Source organism: Malania oleifera, chromosome 9 (genome assembly GCF_029873635.1).
Source record: "Malania oleifera isolate guangnan ecotype guangnan chromosome 9, ASM2987363v1, whole genome shotgun sequence".
In the NCBI taxonomy this organism is placed as follows: domain Eukaryota; kingdom Viridiplantae; phylum Streptophyta; class Magnoliopsida; order Santalales; family Ximeniaceae; genus Malania; species Malania oleifera.
Window position 1 is genome coordinate 38,813,267 of NC_080425.1, and position 15,090 is coordinate 38,828,356.

General features: G+C 39.2%; 1 protein-coding gene across 1 annotated transcript in view; it reads left to right on the forward strand.

Moving 5' to 3' along the window:
• LOC131164041 (probable pectin methylesterase CGR2) overlaps positions 1–14,657 on the forward strand; it is a 56,673-nt gene extending 42,016 nt beyond the window's left edge. Inside the window, exon 7 of the mRNA XM_058120960.1 lies at positions 14,062–14,657. Within this exon, the coding sequence (XP_057976943.1) occupies positions 14,062–14,214 (153 nt within the window). The 3' untranslated portion in view covers positions 14,215–14,657. The remainder of the gene's footprint in view (positions 1–14,061) is intronic.
• Positions 14,658–15,090: the final 433 nt, after the last annotated feature.

The following is a 15,090-nucleotide window of genomic DNA, read 5'->3' on the forward strand; positions in this document are numbered from 1 at the left end:
ATGGTCAAGATTGTGAATCTCTATCATAAAGCCATAGTCAGCCTAACTAAACATAGGTGACATACTTGGGAAGAACATTGCACCAAATATCCTCGGAGTATCGATGCATCTAAAGAGGGACTAAGAATCTCTGATTAATTCGGGAATTTCGGCCACAATTTTGTATATATTGGACAAAATTTTGGGAATTTAAAATAAACTGAAAAGGAGCAAAATTTGAGGTTTCATTTTGTTTCTAAATTATTCGCAATCATTTATTCTAATATTTCCCAAAATTTCATTCATAATTTTCATAATTTATTACAAGTTTTCTGTGTTTCTTTGAATTGAATGTAATTTTTTTGTAAAATACGACCCTCAAACGTTCATGTTATTTTATTCAACACGGAACATAGTGAAAATTGGGAATAGTCATTCCTCATCTATTTCAAGTTATGGATTAATAAGAATTTGTGGATTGTGATTCTTTATGATGGCAATACATTTTATTTTTTTGTAAACTATGGAATCCTTATCTTATGACCATTCTATTCCTAGAAATAGTTATTTCGTGATATGTAAAAAAAATCCTACAACTAGAATACTATAAAGACATCAACATCCGACCAACTGTCAAAAGTAGGACATCCCTGTCCATGATTGTGTCAACCCTGACATCATCAAAAGACTCGTACTAAGGTTGTGCTTGCTAAAGCTTGAGTGAGGAGGTAGTCTATGTGGGCAGAGGAATGGGAGAGTGCTGACTAGAACCATGTGGGAGTCCCAAAATTTTCTGGATTGCTTGCCAGTTGATTCTATGGAATGGAGTTGGACACAACTAGCAGGAACAAGTGAGGGTAGGGAACATGGGGCGATTCCTAGTCAAGATATAGGGGCTTCTCTCCTCAGGATATTTTTGCTTGAAGGTCATGCCTACACAAGTGCTTCTGAAGTTGTTTTATCGCCTATTGAAAATGTTCATGCTATTTGTGAATGTCCCAATATTTTTTTCAATAGATGAAGGGGTGAAGCCTGATGGTCATCCTTGGTTGTACCATTGGCTGTGACAGAATAATGACGGGACATGGAAGGAAGGGTGTAGAGCTATGGCCTTAAATAGCGGTAGTGGGTGGCATAGTGTAATGGTAATGGATGTAATGGAAGCTGAAGAAGTGGATGTAACATAGTGGGAAGCTGGGGTAATGGTCGTGAATTTTTTTAAAGCACATACAACCTTATTGTCTATATACCATATCTGCACCTTTTGGATCCTTTGGTTCAACTTATTAACATTTTTAATTTTGATACTAAATTTTATATTGGTTTTTAACTGCTATTATCAGATATATATATATATATATATATATATTTCATTTTCAGTAATCATATGCGTGATAAATAAATTAGTGAAACAAAATGCATTAGTTTATATAATATGATCCGTTAATCTATTAAAATCATGCAATGTATTAAACAGGTTCTATTATTTTATTTGATATAGTAATAATAAAATCTAATAAATTCAGACCAACAGCAACAAGTAAAAGTTACAAGTTGCACTGAAGTGCTTGTGAAAAAAAGGGATTGTGATGGGGCAGGGAGATGAGATTTAGAAATGAGTGGTGGGGTCAAAGTGCACACAAAATGCAATTGAAGGGCAAAGATCTAATTAATGACAACAGAAAACTCAATAGGAGGTGTACCTTATTTTGGAGCAAATTGAGCCACCTACTAGCCTAGAGAAACTCCAGAGTCTATCTGTAAGTCTTAGCAGGGCAGCCTTGTTTTTCCAATTTCCCTTTTTGGAGACTGCTTGGGCCAGCTTCATTCAGATAGATTGGTTTGGATCAGTAATGGACAAGTTGGGTAGGCTGGGGCAGAGCAGTTGGGCTTTTTTGAGCTAATCTGGTGCCACCGGACCAGAGCAGAGTGAGAGGACTAGGATCTTTTCTCATTTTATGTTTGAGAGGCCAAGCTAGGATGTGGCATTCATTCTTCAGATGGACATAGAATAGGACAATGGTGCATTGGTGTGATACTGGAATGCTAGGAGTTGTACATGGAAGAGAATTGGCGGTTGGGGCATCAGATTATCAAAGGTTGCTGCTGTTTGACGGCGAGGCAAGTTGAGGCTGTGAAGCTTTGGTTCTAGTGACTAGCTGTGGGTGTCAATAGAAGGCCATAAATTATGCCTTGTTAATCGCTATTAATCTAGGCTGTACATACTTTCATAAATAGGAGAGGAGATTTAGCTTACCATGTATAGCTTCCTAAAATCACTCTATGTAAATTAGCTGGCTTACTGTATATAGCTTCCTAAGATCACTCTGTGTAATTAGCATGTACAGATTTAAGTTTCCTTGTATAACTGGCACTCTTGCCTATATAATGAAAGACCTTCTCAAAAGAGAGGACAATTCGAACCATTCTGTTATGGTATCAGAGCTATTCTCTAAGAAATCTCAGTCCTAGTTTTCTCAGTCATAGCCTCTGCACTTATGGAGAAGTCAGATAATGTTTGTGTCAAATTCACTGGCAACAATTATACTGTTTGGGAGTTTTAATTGGAGACCTTTCTCAAGCGTAAAGAGCTGTGGGGACATATAGATGGCAGCAGCAAAGGGGAATCTACTGCAGAAAGGTCTGTGGCCAACAAGGCAGCTTGGGATGCCAATGATAATCAAATCGTGTCCTGTATTCTTGATTCTATGGAGCCACATCTGATTCTTTCTCTGCGTCCTCATAGGTCTGCAAAGGCTATGAGGAATTATCTCAAGCAAGTTTACAACCAAGACAACAATGCTAGGCGCTTCCAGCTTGAGTTGGCCATTGCTAACTATACTCAAGGGGATCTATCAGTTCGAGACTACTACTCTGGTTATCTGATTTTGTGGAATGATTATTACGACCTTGTTACAGCCAGAGTCTCTGCAGAAGGATTGGAGGCAGGATTGGCGACAGTACAACACATACACAAAACCAGCCAAAGAGACAAATTTCTAATGAAATTGAGGCCTGAGTTTGAATCTATTCGTGCCTCTTGAGTAAGTAGAGGTCCTGTTCTGACTTTGGAGGCCTGTTTTGGAGAACTCTTGCATGAGGAACAACGCCTCAATACTCGGAATATTATGGAGAAGTCTCGTGTTGCTTCTAATACTGTCTTAGTTGCCTATGCTGCTCATGGCAAGGGGAAGGGTCGTGACATGAGCACCACACAGTGCTATAGTTGCAAGAAATATGGCCATATGGCCCCTAACTGTCCTCAGAAATTTTGTAATTACTGCAAGCAGCCAGGGCACATTATTAAGAACTGTACTAGTCGTCCTTCACGCTCCAATAAGGTCTATCATGTTGTTACTGGTGACTTTCAGTCAGCTATGCCTGCTGCTACTGCTGCAACTTCTGCTGTTGCTTTACTGCCTCCAGCACCTTTTCTAACTCGAGAAACGGTGCAAGAAATGATTGTGAGTGCATTTTCAGCAGTGGGTCTTTAAGGTACTGGTTCTTCATGTCCCTCTTGGATCTTAGACTCGGGTGCTTCTCTAATCATATGACTAATTCTCTCCATGGTTTAAGTATTGTCAGAGAATATTGTGGCTCTTCACATATTCAAATAGCTAATGGTAGTGCTCTACCCATTGTGGCTGTTGGTGATGTATCTTCTTCCTTTAAGGATGTTCTTGTATCACCTAATCTCTCTGTGAATTTAGTTTTTGTTGGCCAGCTTGTGGACCAAAATTATGATGTACATTTTACTCATGGTGGTTGTGTTGTGCAGGATCAGATGTTAGGGCAGTTAATAGTGAAGGGGCCTAAGCATGGACGTATCTTTTCTCTACAACTACTTGTTCCATGAAGCTTACCTTCTTTCTCTGTATTGTCTTTACTTTGTAATAAGTCTAGAGTGTCAAATGAAGTCTGGCATAAGCGCCTTGGTCATCCTAATTCTAGGGTTCTATCGTATTTGTTGAAATCTGGTCTATTGAATAATAAAGAGCATTTTTCTTCCACTATGTTTCCTGATTGTGTAACTTGTAAACTTGGCAAAAGTAAGACTTTACTCTTTCCTTCTAAAGGAAGTTGAGCCACCCCCAGTTTTGAGATCGTTCATAGTGATGTCTGGCGTATTAGTCCTATTATTTCTCATGCCCAATACAAATATTTTGTGACATTTATCAATGACTACAGCAGATATACATGGGTGTATTTCTTGCGGCACAAATCAGAAGTTTTTCATATGTTCAAACTGTTCTTAGCTCTTGTTGACACTCAATTTTCAGCTGGTGTTAAAATTCTTTGGTTCGACCCCGGTGGGGAATATATGTCTCATGAGTTCCAATATTTCTTGCAATATAAAGGTTTTATCTCTCAACGTTCTTGTCCATATACTCCACAACAAGATGGAGTAGCTGAACAAAAGAATCATCATCTTTTAGATGTTGTCCGTACCATGCTCATTAAGTCCTCGGTTCCTCCTACGTTTTGGGTAGAAGCACTTACCACAGTGACCTTTCTTATAAATAGACTTCCTTCCCAAGTTTTGGATTTCGAGTCTCCATATTTCGGGCTTTATCATCACAATCCTACCTAGACAAATCTTCACATTTTTGGGTGTGTATGCTTTATGCATCTTCCCCCACTGGACATAGGTAAGCTTTCTGCCCAATCCATCCGTTGTGTCTTCTTGGGATATAGTGTCACACAAGGGTTATTTATGCTATGATCCAAACTCTAATTGGGTTCTTGTTTCAAGGAATGTGCTCTTTTTTGAAAATCAATGGTTCTTTCCTATGTCTTCCTCACCGGAGTCTTCCGTTGCTTTCTCACCTTCTTTTAATGACACTTTTAGTGCTCCTAGTACTCATGTTGAAAGGTTCTGGCCAGGCATGGTATACCGGTAGAGACCTCCAGTGCTGCCCCCGTCTGCTCCTGTCTTGCCATCTGCTCCTTTGCGCCACTCCTCTGGAGTATCTGGTCCTCCTGACCGTTATGGATTCTTGTCACATATGGCAAGTACTACTACTTCTGCACTGTCTGCCACTCTATCTTCTATTGCTATTCCTACTGGTTACTCACAGGCAGTCAATGCTGGCAGCAGGCCATGCAGGAGGAACTATGTGCTCTTGACGCTAATAAGACTTGGGAAGTGGTGGATTGTCCTGCAGATGTGACTCCGCTTGGTTGTAAGTGGGTCTATTCTATTAAGGTTAAGTCTGATGGTAGTTTGGACAGGTATAAAGCCCGCTTAGTAGCTCTTGGAAATAACCAAGAATATGGAGTAAATTGCGAGGAAACTTTTGCTTCGGTGGCCAAAATGACCACCATCCACACAATTTTGGCTATTTCCGCTTCTCAAAATTGGGGTTTGCACAAAATGGATGTGAAGAATGCCTTTCTCATGGGGATCTCAAGGAAGATGTTTATATGCATCCTCCTGCAGGTTTACTTTCCACCCCTACTTCAGCAGTGTGCAAGTTGCGTTGCTTTGTATGGTCTCAAAAGGCCCCTTGTGCATGGTATGAGAAATTTACTTCTACCCTACTCAAGTTTGCTTTTCTCAAGAGCAAGTATGATTCATCTTTGTTTCTTCACAAAACTGAGATTGGTGTTGTCATTCTCTTGGTGTATGTTGACAACATAATCATCATGGGTACTGATTTGGTTCTGATCTTCCAATTAAAGCAGTATTTACATGACTCTTTTCACATGAAGGGTCTGGGATCTCTTATGTATTTTCTTGGTCTAGAAATTACTGCTGGTTCACATGGTATTTTTCTGTCACAGCACAAGTATGCCCAGGATTTGGTGGCTGCTGCTGGTCTCTAGGACTCTACCCCTCTTGTTACTCTCATGGAATTTAATCTCAAGCTGCGCAAAGAAGAGGGTTACTTGTTATTAGACCCTATAGCCTATTGTACGTTGGTTGGTCAGTTCATGGCTTCTCCTCGGCACTTTCATATGGCCGCAGTTCGATGAATCATTCACTATGTCCATGGCACAGCTTTGTGGGGACTTTTCTATCCTGCTAGTACTTCACTTGATCTTGTAGCGTATAATGATGCTGATTATGCCGGGTGTAGTGGCACTCGACGTTCTACACCAGGTTGGTGTATGTTTCTTGGTCCGGCTCTATTTTCTTGGGAAAGCAAGAAACATGACCATGATTCTAAGTCCTCTACTGAGTCTAAATATAGGGCCATGTCCCAAGCTTGCGTTGAGATACATTGGCTGCAAGGGCTATTGGCTGAACTCTGCTTCTCTCCAAGTGGTCCTACTTATCTTCATGCAGATAATACTAGTGCCATTCACATTTCAGCCAATCCCATCTTCCATGAACGCACTAGACTTATCGAGGTTGATTGCCACGTCATCCATGAGGTGTTTGAAGCTTAGACTATTTCTCTTCCTCATGTATCTAGCAAACTTCAAGTGGCATATATTTCACCAAGGCTCTCACACGGCAACAAAATAATTTTCTTACAAACAAATTGATGCTTATGGATAACCCGCATCAATTTGAGGGGGGATGTCAATAGAAGGCCATAAATTATGCCTTGTTAATGGCTATTAATCTTGGCTGTATATACTTTCATAAATATGAGAGGAGATTTAGCTTACCAAGTATAGCTTCCTAAAATCACTCTATGTAAATTTGATTAGCTAGCTTACGATATATAGCTTCCTAAGATCACTCTGTGTAATTAGCATGTACAGATTTAAGTTTAAGTTTCCTTGTATAACTGGCAATCTTGCCTATATAATGAAAGACCTTCTCAAAAGAGAGGATAATTTGAACCATTTAGTTAGTGGGATGATTAGAGGTTTTGGATGGTGGTGGTAGTGCCAATGCAGTCAAGGACTGGATGGCTGCGTCAATTTGATGATCAGTGGCCAAATAAATTGAGGATTGATGGTTCTAATGGTGGACTTGACTATCTGTGATGGCGGACAAGCATGGTTGAAATGGCGGTGATGGCAGGAGCTTGAGAAAGACTATGGAGACTTAGTGGGAGGGGTGTTGCTGATGATGGTGGTGGCATTCCAAAAGATGTGCAAAAGGTTTTTTCCTCAGAATTTTCAGAGGTTCTGCAAGGCTTTGTGTCACGAGCTAAGCTTGTTCAGGGCATTATGCTTGCCTGTGACCGCTTGTCTCGCGTGCTTGGAATGGGTTTTCATCATGTAAATACTAATGTAGGGTTATTTTCTGCTAGTAGTGTCTTTGTATGCCAAATAAGGCAGTATGACTCCTCGGTCACTTTGATGTTTCCTAGTGCTAGAGTGGGAATGGCCTAGAAAGCTCTTTAGGGGGAGGGTGAGTGTTCATCAGTCATTGTAAAACTCACTAGCTATTATCATCGTGTTTAGCCTACTTGCCTCCCTTTCTAAACACACAATGCCAACAGAGGTGGTGTTGATGAATTTCGTAGATTCAATGTTTACTGCTTGCTTGCCACGGATTTCATGAATGCTTACTGTTTCCGCTGCCATTTGATTGAATGCTAATGAAAATGTTTCATGGATGAATGTTGGCAAACGATAGGCTAGCTAGTTAAACAAGAGTGCTTTAGCTAGCGCCGCACGGTCTTTTCACAACGATGTGAAAATAGTTGGATTGTGACACTTGGTATCAGAGCCAAGGCTTAGTTGCTACAAGAATTCAGTTACTTTTGTTGTGGGATTTGGAAAGCTTTGGTAAATGACCATGACATCAAACAATGCTGAGAGGATTAGCATGCTGGAGGCACAACTTGAGGCAACAACCAACAGTGTGGCCGCGGAGGTGGCCCAGATGAGAGAACTTATTGATGAAATGATGAGATCACAAAAGCATCAAGCAAGTTTGCTAGGTGAGATGTAAGAGGACTTTCGCCATACAGTGGAAACTTTGTAATATCGGATGGTGGATCTAGATGCAAAGCTATATTTGATGGTTCTTGCTATGGGGAACTCCAACACTGTGAGAGTTAGCAAGACCAAGGTACCAGAACCTATGACGTATGGGGGTGCTCGAGATGCCAAAGGGTTAGAGAACTTTTTGTTTGATGTGGAGCAGTACTTTCGCGTTATGAGGATGGCCTTAGAACAGACAAAGGTGGATACTGCGACCATGTACTTGGTTGGTGACGCCAAATTGTGGTGGCGTACCAAGTACAAAGATATTGAAAATGGAAGTTGTGTAATTGATAGTTGGGCAGACTTGAAGAGAGAGCTCAAGGCCCAATTCTTTCCTAAGAATGCTGAGTATAATGCAAGAAAAAAAGCTGAGAGACCTTGAGCAAGGTGGGCCAATCAGGGAATATGTGAAACAATTTTCTGCTTTGATGTTGGATATTCGGAATTATCGGAGAAGGACAAGTTGTTCTATTTCTAGAGGGGATGAAACCATGGGCAAGAACTGAACTTCTTAGGCAAAGAGTTCAAGACTTTTTTATTGCACAAGCTGCTGCGGAATGCTTGACTGACTACGTTGGTGATGATGCCGCTTCGTCCAAACAGTTTGGCGGAGAGGGAAATGGTGGAAAGTCTTTCAAGAAAGGCAAACCCAAGAGTAGGGGAGCCGACTCTAAATCATCAGCCGCAAAGGAAGCTTCGTCATCTCAAGGATTCAACACACCCAATGGAAAGGGGAAGAGTAAAATTTTGTGCTACTTGTGTGGTGGATCTCATAGAGTGAGTGAGTGTCAACACAAGGGATTACTCAATGCCTTACAAGCTTCTACTTCGGGACAAGTGGTGGAAAGAGAGGAGGAAGAGGATGATGCCCCGATGGTAGGTGCAATGCCTTAGGTGAACGCATTGGAAAAGTAGGCAAAAGCACCAAAAGTTACATGAGCAAAAGGGTTAATGTTTGTGGACTTGAGGATCAATAGGAAGAGTACCCGTGCTATGGTGGATACGGGGGCTACTCATAATTTTGTTTCACAGTTGGAAGCATGGAGACTTAACTTATCCTTAGAGAGGAATACAGGATACATAAAAGCAGTTAACTCTGTAGCCCAACCTACTCTAGGAGTAGCCAAGCAAGTGGTTGTAAAGCTTGGACAGTGGGAAGGTCATGTGAATTTCACAGCGGTGTCATTGGATGACTTTCCAGTCATTCTAGGAATGGAGTTCCTAAGGGGGATGAGGGCAATGCTGATGGATTCGATTGGTTCCCTATGTCTGATGGGAGATCACTCGTGCATGGTGCAAGTCGTTGCGATGAAAGGAGAAGACGGGGAGCCCCTTTCAGCTATACAACTCAATGAGGTATAGGGTCAAGGTGAGTAGACACGTCTAACCACAATGGTGGTAGACAAAGAAGTAGGCCAAGAACTGGTGCCTACGACGATCCAAGCAGTGTTGGATGAGTACAAGGAGGTGTTGTCGGATATGCTGCCTCACAATTTGCTTTCACGACGGACTGTGGAGCCTGAGTTCGCGTTGTTGTCAGGAGTGGAACCACCTGCTAAAGGGCCATATAGGATGGCGCCTCCAGAGATAGTAGAGTTGTTGAAACAACTTGATGAATTGGAAGCGGGATGTGTTCGCCCTTCCAAAACACTGTTGGGAGCATCGGTGTTGTTTCACAGGAAACATGAAGAGCATCTATGAAAGGTGTTCGACAAGCTGAGGGGAAACAATCTGTATAGGAAGAAAATTAAATGCTCTTTCGCTCAGTGGAGCAACAAATTCTTTGGTCATGTGGTTGAACAAGGTCGTATCCGGAGAGGTATGGAGAAGGTAAGGAAAATTCAAGAATGGAAGATCCCCACGATAGTGAAGGAGTTGCGTTCCTTTCTTGGCCTTGCTAGCTATCACAGTAAGTTTTTTGAGGGGTATTCGTGGAGGATGACTCCAATGACAAGACTACTGAGGAAGAGGTATTGTTGGCCGCACGTGTGGGATGATGTCATTGATTATACTCAGACTTGTCTCATTTGCCAACAAGACAAGGGGGAGCGAAGGAAGTTTGGTACGTTCATGGCCGCACCAAAGTATTGTTCGGCAAAGGAGATGACACAATTGTTCTTTGTGACTGTTGTGAAACATTGGGGTGTTCCCCAAGTTATTGTTTGTGACCGAGACTTAATGTTCATTGACAACTTCTTGACATAACTTTTCAAGATATTCAAGTCACACCTTAACATCTCTTTGAGTTATCACTAACAGACAAATGAAGAGATTCAGAGAGCTACTGGAAGAGTACTTGTGCCATTTTGTCAACGACAACCAGAAGAATGGTGTGCAACTACTTGATGTGGCTCTGTTTTGCGGCAATGCCCAAAGGAGCTCAACAACCAAAAAGAGCCCTTTTGAGCTTGTTACAAGCCAGCAACCATTGTTACCTCACACAGTGGGCAAGCCATGCAGACGAAAGAGTCCCAGGGCGTACATCTTCTCCAGAAAATGGAGATAGAATGCAGAGTTTGCCCGAGCCTATCTGGAGAAAGTTTTTGAGCAGATGAAGAAGTGGGCAGATCAGGGGAGAAGACCGCAGTTTCATGTTAGCTGCCTCAAGCCGTTCAACACTGACACCGATGATCTGAGCAAAAGTTAGCCCAATAGAGCAAAGTTGAAGAAAGTGCGACCTAATAGATGTGAAGTTGAAGAGATCCTTGCTGATAGAAAGTTTATATCCGCAAAAAAGAAGCTGCAGAAGTTCCTAGTGAAGTGGAAATGCCTTGATGACAAAGGAATCAGCTAGATTTTTGCGGAAGATATGAAGCCGTTCGTGAACAAAGTTAAAGTGTACCTAGCGCCAAAGTCTACGAGGACGTCAACCACATAAGTGGGGGAGAATGTCACGAGCTAAGCTTGTTCAGGGCATTATGCTTGCCTGTGACTGCTTGTCTCATGTGCTTGGGATGGGTTTTTATCGTGTAAATACTAGTGTAGGGTTATTTTTTGCTAGTAGTGTCTTTGTATGCCAAATAAGGCAGTATGACTCCTTGGTCACTTTGATGTTTCCTAATGCTAGAGTGGGAATGGCCTAGAAAGCTCTTTAGGGGGAGGGTGAGTGTTCATCAGTCATTATAAAACTCACTAACTATGTCGACGTGTTTAGTCTACTTGCCTCCCTTGCTAAACACACAATGTCAACGAAGGTGGTGTTAATGAATTTCGTAGATTCAATGTTTACTTCTTGCTTGCCACGACTTTCATGAATGTTTACTATTTCCGCTACCATTTGATTGAATGCTAATGAAAGTGTTTCGTGGATGAATGTTGGTAAACGATAGCCTGACTAGTTAAACAAGAGTGCTTAGCTAGCATCGCACGGCCCTTTCACAAAGGTGTGAAAATAGTTAGACGGTGACACTTTGCACTGTAATATGTTTCTTTTCATGGAAAGAAGGGAATAGGATAAAGGCTGTAAAGCAGCAACTGAGTGGTGGACTTGATTGAGGGACAAAAGGGGGGGAGGGGGTGAGTTGGGGTTGCTATTTGAACTTGAGGAAATTTTAAAAATCATTGAATAGCAATGGTTGTTGTGGAGAACACATGGGCAGATATTGCTTTGATACCACTTGGATGTAGCACAGCAGAGAGGAAAAGGAGCAAAAGGGAAACTGAAAGAGGAGAGAGTAGATATTAGGTTTTAATATTCATTAAACCTATCGAACACAGGTAGGAGCCACTATTTATAGTCTCTTACAATTCCACCCAAAATAAACCCAAATATGCCTAACTGCCTGAAAAACACCCATTTAATATGAAAATAAATTAGGTTTGCTGATTCTGCTTCATCCCTATTGGAGTAGATGTTAGGGTGTGCAGATGATCTCCATCATTGCTGCTACTATTATGCTTTTGTTGCTACATCTATGGAAATAATGCAGATTAAGCAACAGCCTTGTCTTCGATTTTTTATGTTCTCCCATGGGATTTTTTCCCCCAAGGTTGGGGGGTGGGGAGGGGTATTGGTGGTGTTTGAGGTTGACTGTCTTACAGTTGCAATTTATTTTGAAAAATGTGTCTTGGCTCAGCTCAACTCAACAAAGCCTTACCCAATTATTTGGATTGGGATATAAGAAAATTTATTGTAAAATATGAGAGGTTCAGTTAACTATTTTTTTGATATTTTAGATTTGGTTTTTTGAAAGTGTTGCTTGCTCTTTTCCACGAGAACTGGAACACTTACCTTAGTTTTGCTATTGTGCAGTTGCAAAGTTGCGAGCCCACGCTGACTTGAATTTCCCCCACTCAAATCTTATAAGTCCTTTGGTTATATTTACCACTTATATAAGAGCTGTTTAAGAGCAACACATTTTGACCCACTAGCCAAAGGGGATACAGGTTTAATATATTAATACATCAATAACTTTGAGAAATGTGTCTTAGAAAAACTATGACTTAGTAATTAAAATATTTAGTTTTTAAAACCAATCTAAGTTTCTATCACTGTTAAATTTTATAAGATCTACTCACAATTTTTAACTGTATGTTTTTTAAAATAAAATATTTAGTTTTTAAAACCAATCTAAGTTCCTATCACTGTTAAATTTTATAAGATCTACTCACAATTTTTAACTGTATGTTTTTTAAAAGATTAACATACTAAATATTTGTATTGAAAATTATTGTTTATACATTTTTTACCCTTACTAATTGAAGTTCCAGGTTTCCTTGCTTATTATTGTGTGTATTACGTTGCATGTCAAGAAGCCATTAGAAAATTGAACCATCGTTTTTGAAGTCTTTGAATCTGAGCATTAGTGTGCTTGATATCATGGATTAATTTAATATTTTAGATTTTAGAGTTCAATAGTAAGTTTAGGTGACTTGTGTGCTTTTCTTTTCTCAGTGAGCAACTATGTGGTTTATAAAGAAAGGAAACATTCATCCTAATAAAGTGGAAATATAGGTTATGGATTCATAATAGATTAGTGCACGTTATGGTTGTCAAGGAGACATCATCTAATTTGGTTTGTTACGAGTGTTATAGGATTTGAGATTACTCCATACGATTGGTGAGAAGATGGTAGGTTGAGAGAAATTTTGGATTCAACTATTTGAGGATTTGTTTGACATCATTTTTGTTTTTATTTCATATTTTTTGTGTCTGTACAGTGAAGAAGTAAAACATGAAAACACATTTTTTACATTGTTAGTTTTTTGTTTTCATTGTTGGTTTTTAGTTGTTTGTGAAAGAATTAAAAATCAAAATTTATGGTTTTCAATTATTTTGGCAACTTCTTGTTAGAATGTTTTAATATCCGGAATTAACTTTTGAGCACAAAAGACACTGACCTTCCCAGAGGTTTTGTCACAAAAGACAAGAATCATTCCTAAGGTTTTAAAAACTTCAGAGACAATGTTAGAGACATCCCTTGAGGTTTCAAGAATCCAGGGACCTCCCACGAGTTTTGTCAAAAAAGACACAAACCTCTCCTTGTATTTTGTAAAAAGACAAGTCTTTTGAGGGGTGGTGGTTTGTATCTTTTTGATAAATTTTAGGAGAGGTTTGTGATATTTTTGAAACCTTAACAGAGATCAATGAGATTTTAGAAACCTTTGGAGAGGTCTCTGCCCTTTTGCCAAACCTTAAGAGAGGTTCGTGTCTTTTGTCCTTAACTTTTTTCTTGACAAAATCATTCATTTTATATAAACTTTTTTTAAAAAATTAAGATAAAATGATCACATGAATTTAAAATATAATTAAAATAAAAATGAGTATAAATTTATTTTTTATTTTTTTTAAAAAACCATTTACAAAATATATTTACAATTTTTTAATTGTCATGTGCAATAAGATTCTTCTTGTAAAGTGAATTTTGTAATATAATAAAGTAATATAATTGTAATAATTTTAAATTGCACTTTTTAATTTGTATTAATTTGTACTTGATTCAAGGACATAAATAATCATGTATTGGAATAATTTTAAAAATGTACTCTTATTGGAAACCAAATGAAGTTTAAATGCAGAGCTAGGCTAAAATCATCAAATGAAGTAAATTGTTTTAGCCAAAGTGTGACAGATGCATGATAATCAAGGGCAAACAAAATAAAGGCAATTTGTTCTGGTTTGACAGAAAAAGAGTGGCATCCTGGATTTCTATTTGTACTTTTAATTTATTTTTTAATATTTTTTTGAAGGCCAAACTGCGGAGCTCATCTTGGTGGATAAGGTATTTTGTCCAGACCAGGCTAGAAGAGAATGAAACTGCCATGAAGAAGTTTGAACAGGCTTCATCCAAGAGGTCGTACAAGCCTGCGTGCCAAGTTTTCCACCTCAAGTCTTCCTCCTGAAATCTCAGCATCATGATCTGTGCTTCAGCTCCATGGCTAAAATTATGCCTACAGTGCCTTCGACTCCCATGGAGTGTTCTTTGTTTGATGGGAATCTCCTCAGCTCATTTTCTCTTCCAATCAGTGACAGATGAAAGTAGATATATTTGTTGATTGAAAATTGATTGGATAAGTTCTCGGGGAATTGCCTCTGCTCTGTTTTTATTTTTTAATTTTTTCTTTTAGAATTTAGGTTCTTGTTCTCAATGCTGTTGCTAGTAGCTGCAATGAGACTCCTGCTAGAATTTTTAGACCCATTTTAAATATTTTATTTTATTTATCTTTTGTATTGTTATTTCGCTCTGGATGGCTCCCAGGAGAGTGGACTGTCACTCTTTAGAGTGCCTGGGAGAACCAGCAAACCCCTTCTAAGCTCTAATTAACAGGTTGGAATGTCTTCTTTATACTCTGGCAAGAGGAACTCTGTTATTTTCTGGCTGATACTCAAATTCTTTGCTTTTAAAATTAGGAGTATATTTAAACTGGATGAATGAAAATTTTAATTTTCATTAGAAGTCGGATATTGAGGTTATATTTAGTTCAGGGAACTCTTATTCTCAAGAATGGAACAATCATGATACAAGGAGTTAAAATGAATTATTGTCATAAAGTAAATAATTATGTGAACTTTTTATCAGTTTATAATATGGGATAAATTAGGAATGATGGCATAAATTGAAGTGTGTACAAGATTCCTATGGTTACCTTGTTTGGAAAAGATCCAATCTAGAAAAAGACTAGTTGGGAGTTTATCTTTTTGGAAATCTTAGTGCTCATTTGGTTGTGGAAAATAATTTTTATTTATAATATTTTAAATAATTATAGAAGTATTACTTT